Consider the following 24,012-nt stretch of genomic DNA (forward strand, 5'->3'; position numbering starts at 1 on the left):
TGACTTATTTCACACCTCCTCCTGGTGATCTCCTTTCCTTCAGGACCCAGGCTGGGGGCTGGTCTCACCACCACCTCCATGAGGTGCCCTGTCCCTAAGGGAGGCTGGGCAGGTGCTCCCATCTGCTCAGCGTGGTCTCAGCCAGGTGCCCTGGGCTGTCCTCCACGTCGGGTGACACCCAGCCAAAAGTGCAGCTGGCGTCAGAGCACAGGAGGGGACGGCAGGCAGCCAAGCTGCAGTGGGCACCAACGCTTGACATTCATACATGGCTGTAGAAAGGTTATTTCAAAGTTGTTTTTTATTCAACTGTTCTTCAGCAATATACAATACAATTTATAAACAAGTGTCTGACCTTGTTTCCAATCTTTATTTAAAAATAAATATTATTGACAGTGAATTTTAATTATGATAAGATGTCTTTTTTTAATCAAAATGCCTCAAAAGAAATAATTTAATAAAAAAGAAAAGCCCCCAAAGAAAAAAAGTAAATAAAAAAAATCCTAAACACAATAATCTACTAAAAATATTTCGCTTTGTCAAAAGGCTTTGACCCCAACATTTGTACATATTATCCTAAAGATAACTGCTCAACAGTTCGTGCAAAATGAAGACTTGGAGGGAAAGTGTAGAAAATAAAACTACATTGAAGTAGAGAAATAATCGATTCCCATGCACACTGCATGGGCCAAACTCCAAATTATTTGGAAACTAGATGCATTATTTTAAGTGTTCTACATTTGTGTAACTTCCCCAAAAATATGATTTATTTATTTTCCATGTGGACTTTTTCATGCGTCTCTCAGTTCGTGTCCATTCAGCGACGTGGTCCTCACCGAGGGCCCTGGGCAGGTCATGTGTGGCCTCTGAGATGCTTGGGTTGGCCCTGTCTGTCAATGTCCCACCAGCAGGTGCAGGAACTTATGCAGAGCTAACAGAAGCAGGGACAAGAGCGGGTCTGTGGTGGAGCTACGGCCGGTGCCTGCAGGGGATGAGAAAACAAGCAAGATTAACAGCTGAGTCACAAGAACCTAGGAGCTTACAGCAGACCAGGGACAGTGAGGCTTCCCCAGGCTGGGGCGGCTCACACTCAGCACCCAGCTGGAGGCTGGTGCATGTGGCTGCCTTGGTTTAATGATAAAGCATTTTGTTGCTGCAGTTTGTAATTTACAGACCATACACTTTAGGATCCTAGTGAGATCAGACACAGGCGCCTGGCCTGAAGTGGGGTGTGAGAGCTCTAATTGTCCCAGTCATTACCTTATTTTAACAAAAAGATGATATGAGCTGGGCATGGTGGCTTATGCCTGTAATCCCAACACTTTGGGAGGCTGAGGCTGGAGGATCACTTGAGCCCAGAAGCTTGAGACCAGCCTGGGCAACATAGTGAGACCCCATCACAATAAAAAATAAAAAAATAGCTCTGTGTGATGGCATGCACCTGTATTCCCAGCTGCTTGGAAGGCTGGATTGCTTGAGCCCAAGAGTTGGAGGCTGCAGAGAGCTGTGATCGCACCACTGCACTCCAGCCTGGGAGACAGAGTGAGACTCTGTCTCAAAAAAAAAGAAAAAAAAAGACAATATGCTTCCTTCTCCCCAAATACACACTCCAAAATGTCCTCATAATTTCCGGCCCTGCTTGTCCTCCTCCTCCATGAAGGCTACATGATTGCACACAATTCCGTCCCTTGTGCATCCCAGCATCCCCTCCACAGCCCTGCCTAAACTGCACAGCTTTGCACTCCCATGCACCCTGTCTCGGGCATCCTGATGCTGCTGTGTGTAAGTCTTTTTTCCACAGCAACCTTGTCTGTCCACCCTTTGGGTTGCAGTGTGGAGCTGAGAAATTGCAGGTTGGTGGAGACGAGTGGGCTGGGGTCTTTGAGGAACGACCCCAGCAACATCTGGGTCACTCCCACCTGTCTCTCCAATATGATCATAACCTGGCCCCTGGCCTGCCATGGATGCCGTAACACCTGTGCCTCACCCTGCTTCACCTGGGTTCCCCGCCTGGCTCCCCGTCCGTCTTTAGGGTCTTCATCTGTTGTAAGGCCTCCCGTGCAACTGGGGAAAGCCCACCTGTAAACCCTGGGCTTCTCACCTGGAAAGTGGGATGCTCCCTCCGGGGTTATGAGAGGAGCAAGTGTGGAAGCACCCTACATGCTCCTTGGTGCTGCCAAAACCACAGGGGCACACCATTGCTACTTGCTTAGAGTCAGTGGCATGAGTGGATGCGGTTTCCAGCCCTGCCCTGCTCATTTGCACCATCTTGAGGCCTGTCTCCTCCCTTCTCTTGACCTCACCAGCTGGGCTGCAGCCCCGTGCCTCTGAGGAGAGGTGCGGGACACCCTACCCTGTGTCAGTTTTCAGTAGTGCAGAGGGCTCGGCTGCTTTCACTCCACCACTGCAGCCAGGATGGCTGGTTCCCTCCAGCCTTAATAAACAGAGACTTGAGGCTTCCCTGACAAGGCTGGGCCTGAATGCACAGCTCTCCTCTCTCCAGGTAGCAGCACCCTTAGTCCTTCCTATCCAAGGTGTCTCCTGCTCGTTAATTCTCCCTGCTCTGACCATAGCTGTCTGTGTCATGGAGTTCATGTCCGGGCCCCCATCATCCTCTTTTTGCAGAAAGAGGAGGCTGCACAAATCATCTGGCCTGAAACTCCGGGATTCCACCTGACCACTGTGGGAAACACAGGCTGTGTTCAAACATCTGAATGCAAAGTGGGTGGTGCTGTCCGAGGGACAGGTGAATTGTCCACAGACCATCGCTCCTGCACACAGTTCTGGGGCCTGGGGAAGAAGTATTAGGACACCAAAACTCCAGGTATGCAGATCTTCCTCTCCAGATCTTTATGCTGCAGGCAGACGTCCCTCCTGGCTCTCCTGCAGCACAGCTCAGGCTGGTGTTCCGCCTCTGGGCCCCTTTAGTGGGAAGAATCATCCTGTGGTTGTCACTGCGAAGACTCCAATCTGCTCTCATTCCTTGCTATTAGGCATCACTGGGAAGGACGAAGGGTGGAAGTGGTGATGGATGAGTTGATGGATGCCCAGGTGACTGGGTGGAGTTCACCGAGGCTCAGGTGTGTGGAAAGTGGGGATCCAGACAGGAGATCAGAATACTGCCTCCCGGGTACTTCACCCACAGCCAGACTGGGCCCACGGTCCTCACAGATCTCCTGGCTCTGATTTAATTTATTAATTGATTAAGATGGAATTTTGCTCTTGTTGCCCAGGCTGGAGTGCAATGGTGCAGTCTCAGCTCACTGCAACCTCTGCCTGCTGGGTTCAAGCAATTATCCTGCCTCAGCCTCCCGAGTAGCTGGGATTACAGGCGCCCCATACCATGCTCAGCTAAGTTTTTGTATTTTTAGTCGACACGGGGTTTCACCATGTTGGCCAGGCTTGCCTCGAACCCCTAACCTCAGGTGATCCACCTGCCTCAGCCTCCCAAAGTGCTGGGATTACAGGTGTGAGCCACCACGCCTGGCCTTTGTAATTTTTTATTTTTTTAATTTTTTTGAGATGGAGTCTCACTCTGTCACCCAAGTTAGAGTGCAGTGGCGTGACCTCGGCTCACTGCAACCTCTGCCTCCCAGGTTCAAGTGATGCTCCCGCCTTAGCCTCTCGAGCAGCTGGGATTACAGGTACCTGCCACCATGCTTGGCTAATTTTTGTATTTTTAGTAGAGATGGAATTTCATAATGTTGCCCAGGCTGGTCTCAAATTTCTGAACTCAAGTGATCTGCCCACTTCGACCTCCCAAAGTTCTGGGATTATAGGTGTGAACCACCGCACCCGGCTCCTGGCTCTGATCTTTAGGCTTCTGTAAATCCTGACATGAAGGCAGGTGCAGGTGAGACAGAAATAATCCACAAGAGGTATTTAAAGGTGGATGCACCTGTGCATGGAACTCCAGACACTCAGGATATGCAGCAGCAGGGGAAATGGCTAACAGGAGGGTGAGCCTGGCAACGTTAACCTTGCCTGGTGCCTCATGGGACCGTTGGCATGGAGATTTCAGGAGACATTTAAGATTGCCTCTAAGTACTCCCAACTAGTCATTGGCACTATCACAGCCTCACCTACTCATGTTTAAAAGGTTTTAAATTGCAAGATTTTCAAAACACCGTTGATTGAAATAACCAGCCTGCCACTCTGTGCTGGGCCAGGGTGGAGGCTGCAGTGGCAGTGGGGCTGCAGTGTTGGCTCTTGGAGGCTGAAGCCTGGGGAGGGTTCATCCAGGGCCTGCTGTGTCTCTGCTGGTGGATGTCTGCACGGTGGCCAGGGTTTGGCTCCTGGATGACACTTCATTCTCTCCCTGGCCCAGCACTGATGTTGGGGTGGGAGGGAACCAAGAGAAGTGGGATGGTGCAGTGGGCTGGCACTGGAGAGATGGGCTTCCAAGCCTAGTCCTGTTTCCAGCTTGCTATGTGACCCTGGGCAACATTCTTCACCTGATAAAATGGGATGTGCATATTAATTTAGCTCCATAAATTAATATGTGCATGGCATCTCTCACTGGGTGGGGGTCCAGATTAAGCAATATCATAGTGGTTGATTGCAAAAATGGCTACAAGTCCCCCTTCCCCATCCCAGCATCCCTATCAGAGTGCCCTCCCACACTGACTCTGGGCTTGGCCACATGACTTGCTTTTGCTGATGGAACATTATCGGGTGTGAAGTGAGCAAAGGCCTGAAAAGTGTTTGTGCACTGAGGTTTGCCCTCTCTCATGGCTCCTGGAACCCATTGTCACATGAACAAGCCTGGGCCAGCCTGCTGTAGGATAAGAGCCATGAGAAGTCCTAGCGGACGTCCCTCTAAACGAACCAGGCCTCAATTGAATTAGCAGCTGATTATAGGTGCATGATTGAGCCCAACAGACCAGCAGAAGAACTGCCCAACTGAGCCCAGCCCAAATTGCTGAGCCAGAATCCTGAGCTAAAAATGGCTGTGGTGTTCTGCCAAAGCCACTGAGTTTTGGGGTCCTTCATTATGTATCAAAAGCTAACAATACAAGCATGTAAACAACAGCGCCTCAAACAGAGTCAAGTGCCATGCAAAGAGATGTTACAGAAAAGGGTGACATAGCTTCTTCTCTAAAAGGATTGGAGAATAATCTTTCTCAGGTTGTAGATTTCCTTCTCTCAAGAAGAAAATTTTCTAAGCTAGAACCAGCAGGGCAAATTATCTCCTCAATTACCTACTTATTTATTTGTTTAAAATATTATTATACTTTAGGTTCTGGGATACATGTGCAGAATGTGCAATTTTGTTGCATAGGTATACACGTACCATGGTGGTTTGCTGCACCCATCAACCTGTCACCTACATTAGGTGTTTATACTAATGTTATCCGTTTCCTAGCCTCTCAACCCCCAATAGGCCCCAGTGTGTGATGTTCCCCTCCCTGTGTCCATGTGTTCTTATTGTTCAACTCCCACTTATGAATGAGAACATGCAGTGTTTGGTTTTCTGTTCCCGTGTTAATTTGCTGAGAATGATGATTTGCAGCTTAATCCATGTCCCTGCAAAGGACATGAACTCATCTTTTTTATGGCTGCATAGTATTCCACGGTGTATATGTGCCACATTTTCTTTTTCTTTTTCTTCTTTTTGAAATGGAGTCTTGCTCTGTCACCCAGGCTAGAGCGCCATGGCGCAATCTTGGCTCACTGAAAGCTCTGGCTCCCAGGTTCACACCATTCTCCTGCCTCAGCCTCCCAAGAAGCTGGGACTACAGGCGCCTGCCACCATGCCTGGCTAATTTTCTGTATTTTTTTTAGTACAGACAGGGTTTCACCATATTAGCCAGGATGATCTCGATCTCCTGATCTCGTGATCCACCTGCCTCGGCCTCCCAAAGTGCCGGGATTACAGGCGTGAGCCACCGTGCCCGGCCTGCCACATTTTATTTATACAGTTTATCATTGATGGGGATTTGGGCTGGTTCCAAGTGTTTGTTATTATGAACAGTGCTGCAATACACATACGTATGCATGTGTCTTTATAGTAGAATGATTTATAATCCTTTCAGTATATGCCCAGTAATGAGAATGCTGGGCCAAATGGTATTTCTGGTTCTAGATCCTTGAGGAATTGCCACACTGTCTTTCACAATGGTTGAGCTAATTTACACTCCCATCAACAGTGTAAAAGCGTTCCTATTTCTCCATATCCTCTCCAGCATCTGTTGTTTCCTGACTTTTTAATGATCGCTATTCTAACTGGCATGAGATGGTATCTCATTGTGGTTTTGTTTTTATGTTTCTTTTTAAAAAATTTTTATTTTATTTCAAGTTCTGGGACACTTGTGCACAATGTGCAGGTTTATTACATAGGTAAACATGTGCCATGGTGGTTTGCTGCACCTGGTACTAAGCCCCACATGCATTAGCTATTTATCCCGATGCTTTCCCTCCCAACCTCCCCACCAGCAGGTCCCAGTGTGTGTTGTTCCTCTCCCTGTGTCCATGTGTTCTCATTGTTCAGTTCCTACTTATTAGTGAGAACATGCAGTGTTTGGTTTTCTGTTCTTGTATTAGTTTCCTGAGGATAATGGCTTCCAGCTCCATCTATGTCCCTGTAAAGGACATGATCTCATTCCTTTTTATGGGTGCATAGTATTCCATGGTGTATACATACCACATTTTCTTTATCCAGTCTATGATTGATGGGCGTTTGGGTTGATTCCACATCTTTGCTATTGTGAACAGTACTGCAGTGAACACATGTGTGCATGTATCTTTATAATAGAATGATTTATATTCCTTTGGGTAAATACCCAGTAATGGGATTGCTGGGTCAAATGATGTTTCTTGTTCTAGGTCTTTGAGGAATCACCACACTGTCTTTCAAAATGGTTGAACTAATTTACATTCCCACCAACACTGTAAAAACATTCCTATTTCACCACAGCCTTTCCAGCATCTGTTGTTTCTTGACTTTTTAATAATTACCATTCTGACTGGCATGAGATGGTGTCTCATTGTGGTTTTGATTTGCATTTCTCTAATGATCAGTGATGTTGAGCTTTATATATACATACATATATATATATACACACACACACGTTTGTTGGCTGCATAAATGTTTTCTTTTGAGAAGTGTCTGTTCATGTCCTTTGCCCACTCTTTAATTAGGTTTTTTCTTGTAAATTTGTTTAAGTTCCTTGTAGTTTCTGGATATCAGACCTTTGTCCGATGGATAGATTGCAAAAATTTTCTCCCATTCTATAGGTTGTCTGTTCACTCTGACGATAGTTTCTTTTACTGTGCAGAAGCTCTTTAGTTTAATTAGATCCCATTTGTCAATTTTTGCTTTTGTTGCAATTGCTTTTGACGCTTTCGTCATGAAATCTTTGCCTGTGCCTATGTCCCAAACGGTATTGCCTAGATTTTCTAGAGTTTTTAGAGTTTTGGGTTTTACATTTAAGTCTTTTTTTTTTTTTTTTTTTTTTTTTTTTTTTTTTTTTTTTTTTTTAAGATGGAGTTTTGCTCTTGTTGCCCAGGCTGGAGTGCAATGGCACCATCTCAGTTCACTGCAACTTCTGCCTCCTGGGTTCAAGCAATTCTCCTGCCTCAGCGCCCTGAGTAGCTGGGATTACAGGTATCCACCACCACACCTGGCTAATTTTTTGTATTTTGAGGAGAGACGGGGTTTCACCATGTTGGCCAGGTTGGTCTCGAACTCCTGACCTCAGGTGATCCACCCACCTTGGCCTCCCAAAGTGCTGGATTACAGGCATCAGCCACCACACCCACCTTACATTTAAGTCTTTAATCCATCTTGAGTTATTATTGTATAAGGTATAAGGAAGAGGTCCAGTTTCAGTTTTCTGCACATGGCTAGCCAGTTTTCCCAGCACCATTTATTAAATAGGGAATCCTTTCCCCATTGCTTGTTTTTGTCAGGTTTGTGAAAGATCAGATGGTTGCAGATGTGCGTCTTATTTATTTCTGAGTTCTCTATTCTGTTCCATTGGTCTATGTGACTGTTTTTGTGCCATGCTGCTTGGTTACCATAGCCCTGTAGTATAGTTTGAAGTCAGGTAGCATGATGCCTCCAGCTTTGTTCTTTTTGCTTAGGATTGTCTTGGCTATATGGACTCTTTTTGGGTTCCATATGAATTTTAAAACAGTTTTTTATAATTCTGTGAAGATGTCAATGGTAGTTTAATGGGAATGGCACTGAATCTATAAATTGCTTTGGGTAGTAAGGCCATTTTCACAACATTGATTCTTCCTATCCATGAGCATGGAGTGTTTTTCCATTTGTTTGTGTTCTCTCTCATTTCCTTGAGCAGTGGTTTGTAGTTCTCTTTGAAGAGATCCTTCACTTCCCTTGTCAGCTGTATTCTTAGGTATTTGATTCTCTTTGAAGCAATTGTGAACAGAAGTTCATTCATGATTTGGCTCTATTTTTGTCTACTGTTGCTTGTGTATCACAGGAATATTTGTGATTTTTGTACAGTGATTTTGTATCCTGAGACTGCTAAAGTTGCTTATCAGCTTAAGTAGCTTTTTGGCTGAGACAATGGGGTGTTCTAGATATAGAATCATGTCATCTGCAAACACAGACAGTTCAATTTCCTCTTTTCCTGGATATAGAATCATGTCATCTGCAAACAGAGACAGTTCAATTTCCTCTTTTCCTGTTTGAATACGCTTTATTTCTTTCTCTTCCCTGATTGTCCTGGCCAGAACTTCCAATACTATGTTGAATAGGAGTAGTGAGAGAGGGCATCCTTTTCTTGTGCTGGTTTTCAAGGGGAATACTTTCAGCTTTTGCCCATTCTGTAGAGATTGGCTGTAGGTTTGTCATAAATGGCTTTCATTATTTTGAGGTATGTTCCATTAATACCTAGTTAATTGAGAGTTTTTAACATGAAGTGATGTTGAATTTTATCGAAGGCCTTTTCTATGTCTATTGAGATAATCATGTGGTTTTTGTCTTTCGTTCTGTTTAGAATTGTGTTTCTTGCATCCCAGGGATGAAGTTGACTTGATTGTGGTGAATAAGCTTTTTGATGTGCTGCTAGATTCGGTCTGCCAGTATTTTATTGAGTATTTTTGCATTGATGTTCATCAGGGATATTGGCTTAAAGTTTTCTTTTTCTTTTTTTGTATCTCTGCCAGATTTTGGTATCAGGATGACGCACGCTGGCCTCATAAAATGAGTTAGGGAGAAGTCCTTCCTTTTCAACCGTTTGGAATAGTTTCAGAAGAAATGGTAACAGCTCCTCTTTGTACCTCTGGTAAAATTCAGCTGTAAATCCATCTGGTCCCAGGCTTTTGTTGGCTGGTAGGCTATTTATTACTGCCTCAATTTCAAAACTTATTACTGGTCTATTCAGGGATTCAACTTCTTCCTGGTTCAGTCTTGGGAGGTTATACATATCCAGGAATTTTTTCGTTTCTTCTAGAGTTTTTAGTTTATTTGCATAGAGGTGTTTACAGTATTCTCTGATTGTTGTTTGTATTTCTGTGGGGTCAGCAGTGATATTCCCTTTATCATTTTTTATTGTTTCTATTTGATTCTTCTTTCTTTTCATCTTTATTAGTCTAGCTAGCAGTCTATCTATTTTATTAATTTTTTCAAAAAACCAGCTCCTGGACACTAATTTTTTGAAGGATTTTTCATGTCTCTATTTCCTTTAGTTCCACTCTGATTTTGTTTAACTGTTTCTTTTCTTTTACTAGCTTTGGAGTTGGTTTGATCTTAGTTCTCTAGTTCTTTTAGTTGTGATGCTAGGGTGTCAATTTGAGATCTTTCTAGCTTTTTGATGTGGGCATTTAGTGCTATAATTTTCCCTTTTAACACTGCTTCAGGTGCATCCCAGAAATTTTGGTACATTGTCCCTGTTCTCATTGATTTCAGACAACTTCTTGATTTCTGCCTTAATTTCATTATCTACTCAGGAGTCATTCAGGAGCAAGTTGTTCAATTTCCATATAGTTGTGTGGTTTTGAGTTTCTTAATTTTGAGTTCTAATTAGATTGCACTGTAGTCTGAGAGAATGTTATAATCTCAGTTCTTTTGCATTTGCTGAGGGGTGTTTTACTTCCAATTTTGTGATCAATTTTAGAGTAAGTGCCATGTGTCACCAAGAAGAATGTATATTCTGTTGTTTTTGGGTGGAGACTTCTGTAGCTATGTATCAAGTCCACTCAATTCAGAGCTGAGTTCAAGTCCTAAATAGCCTTGTTAATTTTCTGTCTCAATGGTCTATTATTGACAATGGGGTGTTAAAGTCTCCTACTACTACTGTGTGGGAGTCTAAGTCTCTTTGTAGGTTTCTAAGAACTCGTTTTATGAATCTGGGTTGTCCTGTATTGGGTGCACATGTATTTAGGATAGTTAGCTCTTCTTGTTGAATTGATCCTTTTATCATTATATATGCCCTTCTTTGTCTTTTTTGATCTTTGTTGGCTTAAAGTCTATTTTGTCAGAAACTAGAATTGCAACCCCTGCTTTTTTCTGCTTTCCATTTGCTTGGTAAATTTTCCTCTATCCCTTTATTTTGAGCTTATGTGTGTCTTCACATGTGAGATGGGTCTCTTGAATACAGCACACCAGTGGGTCCTGACTCCTTATCAGCTTGCCATTCTGTGTCTTTTAATTGGGGCATTTAGAGCTTTTACATTTAAGGTTAATATTGTTATGTGCACATTTGATCCTGTCATCATGATGCTAGTTGGTTATTTTGCAGACTTGTTGACGTAGTTGCTTCATAGTGTCATTGGTCTTTGTACTTCAGTGTGTTTTTGCAGTGGCTGACAACAGTTTTTCCTTTCCATATTTAGTGCTTCCTTCAGGAGCTCTTGCAAGGCAGGCCTGGTGGTGACAAATTCCCTTAGTATTTGCTTGTCTGAAAAGGATTTTATTTCTTCTTCGCTTACAAAGTTTAGTTTGGCTGGATATGACATTCTGTGTTGGAAATTCTTTTAAAAATGTTGAATATTGGCCCCAATTTCTTCTGGCTTGTAGGGTTTCTGCTGACAGGTCCACCATTAGCATAATGGGCTTCCCTTTGTAGGTGATCTGGCCTATCTCTCTGACTGCCCTTAACATTTTTTCCTTCATTTCAACCTTGGAGAATCTGACGATTATATGTCTTGGGGTCGATCTTCTCATGGAGTATATTTCTGGGGTTCTCTGGGTTTCCTGAATTTGAATGTTGGCCTGTCTTGCTAGGTTGGGGAAGTTCTCCTGAATGATATCGTGAAGTGTGTTTTCCAACTTGGTTCTGTTCTCCCCATCTCTTTCAAGCACTTCAATCAGTTGTAGGTTTGGTCTTTCTACATAATCCCATAGTTCTTGGAGGTTTTGTTCATTTCTTTTCAGTCTTTTTTCTCTAATCTGGTCTGCCTGTCTTATTTCAGTGAGATAGTCTTCAAGCTCTGAAATTCTTTTCCCCCCTTGGTCAATTCAGCTATTGACATTTGTGATTGTATTGTCAAGTTCTTGTGTTGTGTTTCTCAGCTCTGTCAGGTCATTTCTGTTCCTCTCTAAACTGGTTATTCTGGTTAACAGCTCCTGTAATGTTTTCTCATGTTTCTTAGTATAGCAAAGTTTGTTATTACCCACCTTCTGAAGCCAACTTCTGTCAATTCAACCATCTCAGTCTCTGCCCCATTCTGTGCTCTTGTTGGAGAGGTGTTGAGATCATTTGGAGGAGAAGAAGCACTCTGGCTTTCTGAGTTTTCAGTGTTTTTTCATTGATTCTCATCTTTGTGAGTTTATGGAGCTTCAATCTTTGAGGCTGCTGGCCTTTGGATGGGGTTTTCTTGCTGGGACTTTTTTTGTTGATGCTGTTGTTGTTGTTGCTGCTTTCTGTTTGTTTGTTTTTGTTTTAATAGTCAGGCCCCACTTCTGTAGGGCTTCTGTGGTTTGCTGGGGGTCCATTCCAAACCCTATTCACCTGAGTTTCTCCCACACCTGGAGGTGTCACCAGTGGAGGCTGCAGAACAGCAGAGATGGCTGCCTGCTCCTTCCTCTGGGATCTCCATCTCAGAGGGGCACCAACCTGATGCCAGCATGAATGCTCCTGTATGAAGTGTCTGGTGACCCCTGTTGTGGGGGGTCTTGGTCAGCAGGCATGGGATCTGGTACTGCTTAATGAAACACTTTGGCTACCCCTTGGCAGAGGGGGTGCACTATGCTGGGGGAGGGGATCCCACTTGTCCAGACTACACAGATTCCTCAGAGCCAGCAGGGGAAAAGACTAAGTCTGCTGATCTGTGGAGACTGCGGCCGCCCCTCCCGCTAGGGGCTCAGTCCCAGGGAGATCAGAGCTCTGTCAGTATAGCCCTGGCTGTAGCTGCTGAAATTCCTACAGGGAGGCCCCACCCGGTGAGGATGGAGGGTCAGGGTCGGGCCTAAAGGGGCAGTCTGATCGTGATCTGCCACAGCTGCTGTGCTGCACTGTGGGGAATTCCTCCTGGGTCCAAACCACCTAGTCTCCCCAGCATTGGGAGGGGAAAAACAGCAGACTGGAACTGCAGCGATGACTGCCGCCCTTCCCCCTGGGACCTCAGCCATCTTAGGCAGCAGGCAGCCTCAGTGATGACAGCTGCCCCCTCCCCCCAGAACTTAGTAGTCTTAGGCAGTCTCTAGCTGAGTGGCGTGCTTGGGACCCAAGGCCCTGGTGGCATGGGCTCACGAGGGAGATCTCCTGATCCATGGGTTGCAGAGATCTGTGGAAACAGCATGGTTTTCTGGGTATGGTAGCATGATCACTCACCGCCTCCCTTGGCTGGTGGTGGGTGCTCCCCTTGCCCCATATGGCTCCCAGGTGGGCCACCGCACCACCCTGCTTTTCCTTGCTTTCCATGGGTCTTGCCAATGACCTAGTCAGTCCCAGTGAGAGAACCCGGATACCCCAGTTTCTGGTGCAGGATTCCTCAACCACTTATTTTGAGACATCCCTGGATCTTTGGCAAAAGAAGGGCCTACGATTTGCAACCTTTTACTACCTGATTCATCAGACATATAAACCATTTAGGTTTCCCAAATGAATCGAGGCACACCAAGGAAGACCGGCTTCCAGGCTGGCCCTGAGTAAGTGGGGTCTGTACATCAGCAATGGTTCAGAGCTCTGCAGTCTTGCAGCCCTGTGTCCACCTGCTCCCCAGGCATTGCCTCCCTTTCCAAATGTGACACAAGACCCACAGAGGTGAACGATGCTGCCCAGGGTCACATTGTCTGTTTCATTGTCTAGCACTTGGCCTCTGCTGTCCATTGCTGTCCAGAATGGCAGGTCCCAGGCCCAAATTGACCCTCCAAGGCAGGGCCCTGAGGGTGCGTTCTGGTCAGCTGAGGTAGGATCTCATTCCTATCCCTGTAGCCTCTTTTTTTAATACGGTGTGAAGACATCTGTGTTCCTGGGGGCCGTGTGCTGAGCAGGCTGGCTGGCTTGCAGGCTGATGCATTGATTGGATGCTAATGGTTTCTTTATCTATTCCCTCCTGTCCTAAGGAGTACCAGGAATAGCGCTGGAGCATGTGGAACTTTGTCATGATTAAGCTGCAAAATCAGACTGCTTGAGAGGTGAGGGAAGCCCTCTGATGGAACACTAGCTGATTCATTCCTTATATTAAGCAAGTATCATCATTTTGCTAATCACTCTTCTTAAAGGAACCAAAGCTTCTTTGGCTCAAGATTAAGATAGCAATTAAGATATTAATTTTTATCCTTCAGATAGTGAGCAGGATAAAAGACACGCTGGAACCATTTGAAAGAGATGCTCAAAGAACACAACAGGCATCTCTACCTCCCCCTGCCCCCCACCCCATCATAAGCACACTAAAAGTGCCAGCCCAGCAGCTGCTGACCGGGAAATTCCTCATTTCAATTTATCAAGCAAAAGCAGAATTCCAAATCCCTGCCAGAAAGCAGTATGACAGCTCTCAAGTCATTTTAAGCCTTGTGATAAAAGTAAAGGTGAAGGTTCCTCCAGGCCGTCATCTGACCCAAACTCTGCCCAAGCCTGTGAGTTAGCTTCCTGGAGAGTGGGGAGAAGGGCTGGTAATCCCCATATTGACTGGGACTTCCATAGGCACAGAGTGTCTGGTCTATGCTGTAGAACGGAGTGCAGAGGGGGCCGTTCCTACCCTGTGGGCATTGGGATCATGGTGGGGGGCTCCCAGCTTACCGGTCTGCACAGCTAGCCAGAGCAGCCACTGCTGTCCATGTTTCTAGAAGTACGGATGGCTTCCCTCTGCTTTTGGGGTCATATGGGCCCCGGCTGTGGTCTGCGGCCCTTGTCCTGTGGCTGTGGCTTAGAAGAGAGCTGCAGCCCTCTCCACAGGAACTGAGAGTCTTTGGGCCTGGCTAGGTCCTTTGCCCCTGCAAACCTGCTGGTGGCCTGGGAGCTGCAGCTGGGGGCCGGGGTTTGCAAACAGTGCTGTTTTTGCTTTGTTTTGTTTTGTTTTTGTTTGTTTGTTTTTTTCAGGTTTGAGAAGAGTAAGTAAAATGAAGACACATTTGAGGCCTGGCTCTACATACAAAAATGGACAACAGGCTGGTCTGGCTCTGGCAGCCTGGCTAAGTGGAGGCTCATTTCATAGGCTGATGCTGTAATGCTTCTCCTGTCTTTCACTTGCTCTGTCCAGTATTGCACAGAATATTCACACATTGAGTGCAGGCAGCCACTAGAGAAGAGCTAGTTCAAGGGAAGACATTGTCATCTTCAGACAAAGCCATTCCAACAGTAAGCTTGGATATTCTACCATGAGGACAACCATGGAGGTCTGACGGACAGGCCCCTCCTCTGTCAAGCAGATCAAGGTCACTTGCGCCTGTTCTGCATTTTGTGCCGTCATAGCACATTGATTGATTGACTGATTGACAGGGTCTCGTTCTGTCACCCAGGCGGCAGTACAGTAGTGCAACCATAAGCTCACTGCAGCCTCCAACTGCCAGGCTCAAGTGATCCTCCTGTCTCAGCCTCTTGAGTAGCTGGGACTACAGGCACACGCCACCATGCCCAGCTAATTTGAAAATTTTTTTGGTAACAATGGAGTCTTGCTATGTTGCCCAGGCTGCTCTTAAACTCCTGGCCTCAAGTGATACTCCCACCTTGGCCTCCCAAAGTGTTGGGATTATAGGTGAGAACCACCACTCGTGGCTTATAACAGATCTTTAGTCAGAACAAGGGCTTCTTGGCTAGAAAGGTTAGAGAACCAAGCTGAGGGTCCTGGATAGGGGCCCCTGAAACAAGAGGGCTGTCCCCAAGGGGCAAGAATGGCCTTGATGGGCTGGACTTGAACATCCATTTAGCCATGGGGACACTGGCCTGTCTGCCTGGGGCAGCTGGGAGCAGACCTGCTCTTCCCGACTCCCCACCACCTGCCCTGGGGCCCACTCAGGAGTGCAGCAGAAGGCCATGCCCCAGCTGAAGAAGGAGGCTCCGTCTCTGAGTTTCCTGGGGGCAGGGTACAACGAATTTCTCTGGGTTTGCAGGGGCTTGTGGAATGAGAGTAGGAGAGGGCATTTAGTAGCCATCCTGGCTACAGTCAAACCCCATCCTTTTCCCTCTGGGGAGATGTATATGGTCCAGATGCCAAGGCCAGGGTCAGGGCCAGCATTAGGGCCAGCAGGTGTCTCCTGGGGCAGCACTGGGGCCAGTGTCAGGGGTCTCCTGGGATAGTACTGGGGCCAGTGTCAGGGGTCTCCTGGGGCAGCATTAGGGTAGCGTCAGGGTTCTCCTGGGGCAGCACTGGAGCCAGCGTCAGAAGTCTCCTGGGACAGCAACGGGGCCAGTGTCTGGGGTCTCCTGGGGCAGCCTTGGGGCCAGCATCAGGGTTCTCCTGAGGCAGCCTTGGGGCCAGCGTCAGGGGTCTCCTGGAGCAGCCTTGGGGCCAGCGTCAGGGGTCTCCTGGGACAGCACTGGGGCAGCGTCAGGGGTCTCCTGGGGTAGCACTGGGGCCAGCGTCAGGGGTCTCCTGGGGCAGCACTGCGGGCGTCGGGAGTCTGCTGGGGCAGCACTGGGGGCAGCGTTGGGGGTCTGCTGGGGCAGCACTGGGGGGCAGCGTTGGGGGCAGCGTCGGGGCTCCCCCAGAGGCTAGCCTTTCACTCTTCTTCTCTATTTCCCTGCCTGCCCCACTCCCTGATTTCCTGGTTACAAAACGCTGTATTCTACAGAGTCCAGGGACAAGGTAAAGGCACCAAGTGGCCACCTGAGGGCTGTCTGGTTTGCAGAAGGGTCGAGTTTGGTGCACGCAGAGTCTTACAAATTGTAAATTATAATCTGGCATGTACAAATTGGGAGACTTCTACATAAAAGCAGAGATTCAGGTATTTCCTAGAAAGGCTCCAGAACCAGCAACCCCGGGCCTGCTTTTCCACCAAGCTACAGGACGCTGGGGCGGGCAGGGGCTGGCTGCTCCTCCCAGCAGAAATCCTTCCCCTCATCCCTCCCTGCTAGCCCCCAGCCTGGGCCCAGGGTGAGCTGCCAGTCCCATCCCCGCCTCCTGTGCAGTTGGGCCCCTTTTGCTCAGCCAACCTGGCCCTTCGTGGGTGCCTGAATTCGCACTCTATGTGCCAGGCCTGGCGCAGGACCCAGGAGGCTTGGCTTGCATCCTATCTTTGTCCCTATGCAGTTGTGCGGCCAGGCACGCCCCTTCCTTCATGTCGGGGGCTGGCTCTCCTAGCTCCCACATTCCCGGCTTCCCGATGGGGCCCCTGAGCCTGCCCTACCCTGGGAGCGTCTGGTGGGATCTCCCAGGCTCTGCTGAGAACCTGACTCCCAGCTCTTCCCTGGATGCAGCACTGGCCCAGCCCGCTACAGGGTGAGAACCTCTGCCACCTTGCAAGGAGGCTGCCTCCCTTGCTGACATTTTATGAAAGCCTCTTCATGGACATTTATTCAAAGGGAGTCAGCGAGGAACAACTGAGCACGAACGGAGTTCGGATAGAATCAGTTTCTGCCATAAAATTAATGTGTACTGTAACTGGGGCAGAAATGAGGGGTCACTGATACAGTTGGGCTTAAAGGAAATTGAGATACTTTAGAGTCCAGTGTGGGGTGCGGACCTGCGAAAGCAGACAAGATGTGCACCTGTCCTCCTGCCCTGTCCCTTGCTCCCAGGCCCTGGGCAGTCAGCACTGGGTTTGCAGACAAGCTGTCCTCCTGGGGGTGACGTCATATCCCCTGGGGATGATGCCCAGATGGCTGCCTCCGTGTCCAGGCCGTGGAAGGAGCCGGGGCACTCCTGGGCGAATGTGGCCGGACTGCCTGTTCCCTGCCTGTTTTAGCCATTCCCTACTGTGCCCTCTCTCCCCTGCCATAGCCCCAGTTGAGGCCTCCACCATGCCCAATGACAGCAGTGGCCCCTAAAGCACTCTCCTACCTTCATAACCACCCGTGCCCCACTCCGTCCTTCAGACATACCTGGATACTCTCCCTGAGGTGCAGAACCTTTGATGACTGCGCTCTGCCCACGGGAGAAAGAGCCACTGCCTGAGTGACACAGTTGGGGTTTCTCCATAATCCTCCATCCCCCCACTTCACTCTGGCCACTCCCCTGCTGCAGCCATGTGCTCTGGTTCCCTGCAAGCATCTCCAGGCTGACCCCGCAGAACGACTAGCCCCCTACTTTTCCTTTGTCCAGATGCTGCCTCCTCCAGGCAGCCCTCCCTGAGCACCCAGACACAGAGGGCTTGGCACAAATGTCTGTGTTATTTGTTTAGGTGCCCCTTGCCTCTGCCTTTTTCTCTTCCACTACCCCATAGGTGCCTTCCTCACATGTCCTACCTCTGTTCGTGGAGGAAGCCCACGTGTGAGAGGGCTGGCCTAGGGCCTCCCTCTCTCCTCAGCCCCCAGCAAACAGCCCCACCCACAGCCAGGACATGGTAATTGCCTGGTGTTGCAACTGACGACCTCCAGCTGAGAGCAGGTGGTAGGGACCAGACCAGTCAAGCAGACAGAACATAGCACCTTTAGGATAATGAGGCAAAGGTTGCCAGCTCTTATTAGGGTCAGGTACTGCAGCAAGTACGTGACCTACGTTAAATTCTATCCTTGTAACGGCGGGAGTTACTTTTACCCCTATTTTATAGTTGGGGAAACAGGTCCAGGGAGATAAAGTGATTTACCCCAGGCCTGGGGTTGCCAGATAAAAAACAGGACACTCCATTGAATTTGAATTTCAGAAAAACAGTGGATACTTTTTAGTACAAGTATGTCCCAAATATTGCATGGAACATACTTACGTTAAGATGTTACTGGTGGTTTATCTGAAATTCAAATTTAACAGGGTGTCCTATATTTTTATTTGCTAAATCTGGCAGCCCAACCAAGGCCACATGAGATAAACAGCAGGGCTGGGACTCGAACCCAGGCAGTCTGGCCCCTGTGCACACCTAACCACCGCCACACACACCACCTCTCCGGCCCAAAGAGCCGGAACTCTCCTTCCCTAAGAATGCCTCAGCCCGACCCCGGCCCATGGCTACTTGCAAGGGAAGGAGAATAGGGATGATATTTTTTCCTGAATGTTAACATTCATGGCGGCTTTTAAATGTGGCCAACTTTGTCGCCACCTCCTCTCCAGTTTTCCACCTCTTTTGAGATAATATCCTGTCCCCAATGGCCCTTTAATGACGTCACTTAAAGTGGATGGCAAGCAGGCCTTTTCTCTGCGGTTGGGCAGCTGCTGTCAGAGGGGGCCACTGGCAGGCCTGACTGCAGTGAGCGCTGGGGAGCTCCCCATCAGGGACTGCGAGGCTGCCTCCCTCAGCATGGGGCCCATTCCTCATCTGGAGGCCCCTCGCCCCATCTGGATTGCTAACCTTCGAGGCTGTGGGATGCTAACAGGCACACAATTCTCAGTGCCCCCAGCTGCGCTCGGCCCCTGCAAGAGAATTTTCCCCTTTATCCCTCTCAGCGGCCTGAGGAGGTAGAAGCCACTTTCCCCTTTTATAGGTGAGGTCCAGAGAGTTTGAGTGACTTGCCTGAGGTCACACAGTGGGTAGGTGGTAGAAGGTTATCTCCAGTGACTCCCTGGTACCTATGAATGAGTCCAGGTTCCTTAGCCAGCTGGAAGCCCTTTCACCCAGTGGACAGTGCTGCCTTGCCTGTCTCCACACTCCTTTGAGTGCCTTGAGCTGCAGGTAAACGGGGCTCCCGTGCTGGGGGCTGCATGCACCCAGGCTCTCCTGCCTTCAGGCCTTTGCTCAGTCTGTTCCCTTTGCTAGACTCCCTTCCTGATCCTCTCTGGCTCTCTCGAGCTCACCCATCCTCTCTGGTTCATCCCAGAGGCCCCCACAAGGGGACTCCAACACAGCTCTGAATCCATCTACTTCCTGCCCCTGCCATTACCCCACACCCACCCTGCCCTGGCCCTCCAACCCTCCCCTTTACCGCATCAGCTCTTACCTCTCCCGACAGGCCGCCCTGTATCCACTGACCCCCGCAAGCCAGTCACCGACACCCCAGCACTCTAACGTGGCTGCCCGGAATGCCCTTTTCTTTTCTTTTTTTTAACTTTTATTTTAGAATCAGGGGGTACATGTGCAGGTTGGTTCTACCAAAAAGACGCCTGCACCTGTTAGTTCATCACAGCACTCACTATTCACAATAGCAAAGACATGGGACCAACCCAGGTGCCCATCAACGGCGGGTTGAATAAAGAAAATGTGGTGCATACATATCATGGAATACCATGCAGCCAGAAAAAAGAGCCAAATCATGTCCTTTGCAGCAACAGAGTGCTCTTTTCTTTTCTTTTCTTTTTTGAGATGGAGTTTCACTCTTGTCACCCAGGCTGGAGTGCAATGGCATGATTTTGGCTCACTGCAACCTCTGCCTCCTGGGTTCAGGTGATTCTCCTGCCTCAGCCTCCTGAGTAGGTGGGGTTACAGGCATGCGCCACCAGGCCCAGCTAATTTTTGTATTTTTATTCGAGACAGGGTTTCACCATGTTGGCCTGGCTGGTCTTGAACTCCTGACCTCAGGTGATCTACCTGCCTCGGCCTCCCAAAGTGCTGGGATTGCAGGCGTGAACCACCACGCCTGACCCAGAGTGCTCTTTGCAAATGCAAAGCACAAATTCCTCCTGCTCCCCAAGTTCCCGGGAGTGTCTGTCTCAGGTTGAAGACCTAACTCCTCTGGCCTGGCTACCCCTCTGCCCACACTCCTGCCTGCCTCCCAGTGCCATCATGAATCCACCCTGCCGACCCCCGGGGATCTCCCATTCACTCATTTCTGTCCTCCTCAGACCATGGGTCTCCTTCAGACAGTGGGCCTTCCCTGAGCCAGTCTGGAGGCTCCCTTTGTCCTACAGGCTGCAAACCAAGCTCCGTTTCTTCGGGGCTGTATGTGGATGGCCGTAGTATGTTACCATCTGACCCCTGTCTTCTCTGCTAGAAGGTGTGTCTGAGAGAGTGGAGACCATGGCTGTGTCAGCTGCATATGTCCTCATCACCCGGCACATTGCCCGTACCCTGAGAGGCTTGTAAAATATTTGTTGAATGAATGAATGAATGAATGAATGAATGAAAGTCTTTCTTAGACATCCCAGCTGGTCTAACCATCCATAATGCACCAGACATTGGGCCAGGTCCTTCAAAGGTGGCCTTGTATTTTTAACCTTCAGACAAGGTGGGGCTGACAGGCTTGTCTCCAGTTCCCTCTGGGGAGCCCAGGGCTGCCACAGTGACCTTGACCTGACCTTCCAGCTGCCCAACACTGCCAGCACACATGTCTTTGTCTAACTTTTTCTCAAGATCATTTCACAAATTCACCTTCATTTTCCTTTTATACCAATTTGTTCATTAAAAGCTTTTCATTCTATTATGCCGCATTCAGTTTTGTAAGCCACTTCAAATTCTTCCCTTAGAAGGTAGCATATATGTGAAAACTATTTGTATATTTAATATAATGTACATATATATTGGTAATATATACCCACATGAGAACTATATAAGCTGCTTTTAAATCTTTTAGAGCAGTAGAACCCTATTTTCAACTAATGGCTGCATGGGACCCCAATATGTAAAACCATTAGAAGCAGAATGGCTCTGGTTGAAGTTGGGGTGAGGCTCCTGGGGTTCCAAGGAGCATAGTTTGGGAATCACTCACCCTAGGCTCTCTAAAAGCCCCTTCAAGATCTAAAACTGGGACTTGTGAATGCTGGAGCGCTGGTGTGCCCATTATGCAGATGGCAGAGCTGGGGGATCTGTCCGTATTTTGAATGAGTGGAGCCCACCCCTCCTTGAAGTCTCCTATACTAGCCTCATTTAAACCTCAGTTGTCTGGGGTTACCTCACCTCCCTGCTACAATCTTCCCAACCTTGGAGCCAGGGTGTACCTTGGATCTCCTGGGTCCGGCAAATAGTGGGTAGTCAATTAATGCCTGCTCAAGGAAGGCTGCTCACTGTATGGGTCCAGGCTTCAGCTCCTTGTCCTGCACAGTGGAACTTGGCCTGGCTGGGCAAAGGCAGGGATGGTGGAGCATGGCTTGAGGTCAGAGAGGAGGCTGTAGGTCCCTCCAGCCAGTACACACAGGACCCAACAGCAGTCCTTTCCCATTACAACCCGCCTTCGGGTTCCACCTCAGTGACACCTGGATATTTCTTTCTGTTTCACAGTGAGGACTTTTCCTTAGAAACGCAATTTAACCAAAAAGGTTAACCTATTTTAATTGCCCAGGGATAGTGCTCTGAAAATTCTATAACATGTGCTCATTAAATGAAATTAGTGCAGAGGAGCTGCCCGGGATATGTCACGCATTAAAATATGACGCTGTAGAATAGAATGCATTATGAATTATTGCCTGGTGTATTTTTGTTACATTAGTCTTTAATGTGAATACAGTTGTTTATCTGCCCACCTGGAGACGGGATTTTTTAAATGCCTGAAAAAACATATCTACATTAGTTTGTCCATGGACAAGAATCAGCAAATCTGGGCCAGGCTGCATCCGCCAGAGTACCCAGTGCCCAGCAGAGGGAGGAGGTCTGCTGCTCCCGTCCCTGAAGGCTGAGGGGTGAGGGGAGCTGAAGCAGGCTGGGGCTGGCTGTGTCCACTCACTCTGGCCATCCTTCCTGTCTATGTTCAATGGCCTAGGGACCGCAGGCAGAAGCATGGAATGGCATGGAATTCTGGGCCCTACCACCCCCGGAGACTTTTTTCCTATGGCCTCCTTCCTGGAAGACATGACTTGAGTGTGCGTTGTTCAATTTCGGGAAACTCCAACCTTAGGCATGCCTGCAATCCCAATCCCACCCATCCTGCAAGCTTCAGCTTGTATCTTAATTCTACCCATCTTTCCATCCATGTTTTACATATTTATCTGTTTCTCCTGATTTCTACTCTCCATTTACCCATCCACCCACTCACATCTTCTTTCCACCCATTCATCAGCTATTTATTTTTCCACCCATTCCCAAGTCACTCATCCATCTATCCATCCATCCATCCATCCATTCTACTATCCATTCTCCCATCCATCCACCCATTCACACATTGATTCACCCTTCTTCTTACCCACCCATTCATTCTCTCATCCATCCACCCATTCACACATTAATTCATCCTTCTTCTTACCCACCTATTCATTTTCCCATCCATCCACCCATCTACCCATCCACTCATCATACTTCTATTCACCCATTCATTCTCCCATCCATCCACCCATTCACACATTGATTCACCCTTTTTCTTACCCACCCATTCATTCTCCCATCCATCCAACCATTCACACATTAATTCATCCTTTTTCTTACCCACCTATTCATTCTCTCATCTATCCACCCATCTACCAATCTGCTCATCATCCTTGTATCTATGCATTAATTCTCCCATCCATTCACCCATCTACACATCTACTTATCATTCTTCTACCCATCCACTCATTCTCCCATCCATCCACCCATCTACCCATCTACTCATCATCCTTCTGCCCACCCATTCATTCTCTCATCCATTCACCCATCTACCATCTACTCGCCATCCTTCTCCCTACTCATTAATTCTCCCTTCCAGCCACCCATCTACCCATCCACTCATCATCCTTGTATCCATCCATTCATTCTCCCATATGCCCACCCATCTACCCATCCACTCATTCTCCTTCTACTCATCTATTCATTCTCCCACTCATTCACCCATTCCCTTATCCTTCCTTCCACCCATCCAATAATTCTCTCACCATCCACCCCCTACCTATTCACTCATCCTTCCTTCTACCCATCCATCCATCCATCTACCCATCAACTTATCATCCTTCTACCTATCCATCCACCCATCTACCCATCAACTTATCATCCTTCTACCCACCCATTTGTTCTCCCTTCTATCTATCCATCTACCTATCCACTCATTTTCCATCTACCCATCCATTTATTATCCCATCCATTCATACTTCCTTCCACCCATCTATTAATTCTCCAATTCATCTACTCATCCACTCATTCTTCCTTCTACCCATCCATTCATTCTTTCATCATCCACCCATCTATTCATCCTTCCTCCCACCCATCCCTCATCATTTCACACATCCTTCCCTCCACTCACCCACCAGCTACTTGTTTTTCCACCCATTCACCCCAGCACCCATCCAGACATCCATCAACCCATCCACTCAATGAGTCCAAGCCCCATCATCTCTTGACAGAATCACTGCCTCCAAAGTGGTCTCCCCCATCCATCAAATTCATCCCACCTCTCCAATCTCCACACTGCAACTAGAGTGACTCGTTTTTTTTTTTTTTTTTTTTTTTTTGAGACGGAGTCTCACTCTGTTGCCCATGCTGGAGCCCAGTGACGCGATCTTGGCTCACTGCAAGCTCCATCTCCCGGGTTCATGCCATTCTCCTGCCTCAGCCTCCCGAGTAGCTGGGACTACAGGTGTCCTCCACCACGCCCACCTAATTTTTTGTATTTTTAGTAGAGATGGGGTTTCACCATGTTAGCCAGGATGGTCTCGATTTCCTGACCTCGTGATCCACCTACCTCGGCCTCCCAAAGTGCTGAGATCACAGGCTAGAGTGACCATTTTTGAAAGCATCAT

The 24,012-nt window shown here is 48.0% G+C and overlaps 1 protein-coding gene across 1 annotated transcript in view; it reads right to left on the reverse strand.

Moving 5' to 3' along the window:
• Positions 1-280: 280 nt before the first annotated feature.
• The window catches only part of VSTM2B (V-set and transmembrane domain containing 2B), a 38,728-nt gene continuing 14,996 nt past the window's right edge, over positions 281-24,012 (reverse strand). Inside the window, exon 5 of the mRNA XM_007996119.3 lies at positions 281-979. Coding sequence (XP_007994310.2) covers positions 891-979 — 89 coding nt within the window. The 3' untranslated portion in view covers positions 281-890. The remainder of the gene's footprint in view (positions 980-24,012) is intronic.

This window comes from Chlorocebus sabaeus, chromosome 6, assembly GCF_047675955.1.
Source record: "Chlorocebus sabaeus isolate Y175 chromosome 6, mChlSab1.0.hap1, whole genome shotgun sequence".
Taxonomy (NCBI): Eukaryota; Metazoa; Chordata; class Mammalia; order Primates; family Cercopithecidae; genus Chlorocebus; species Chlorocebus sabaeus.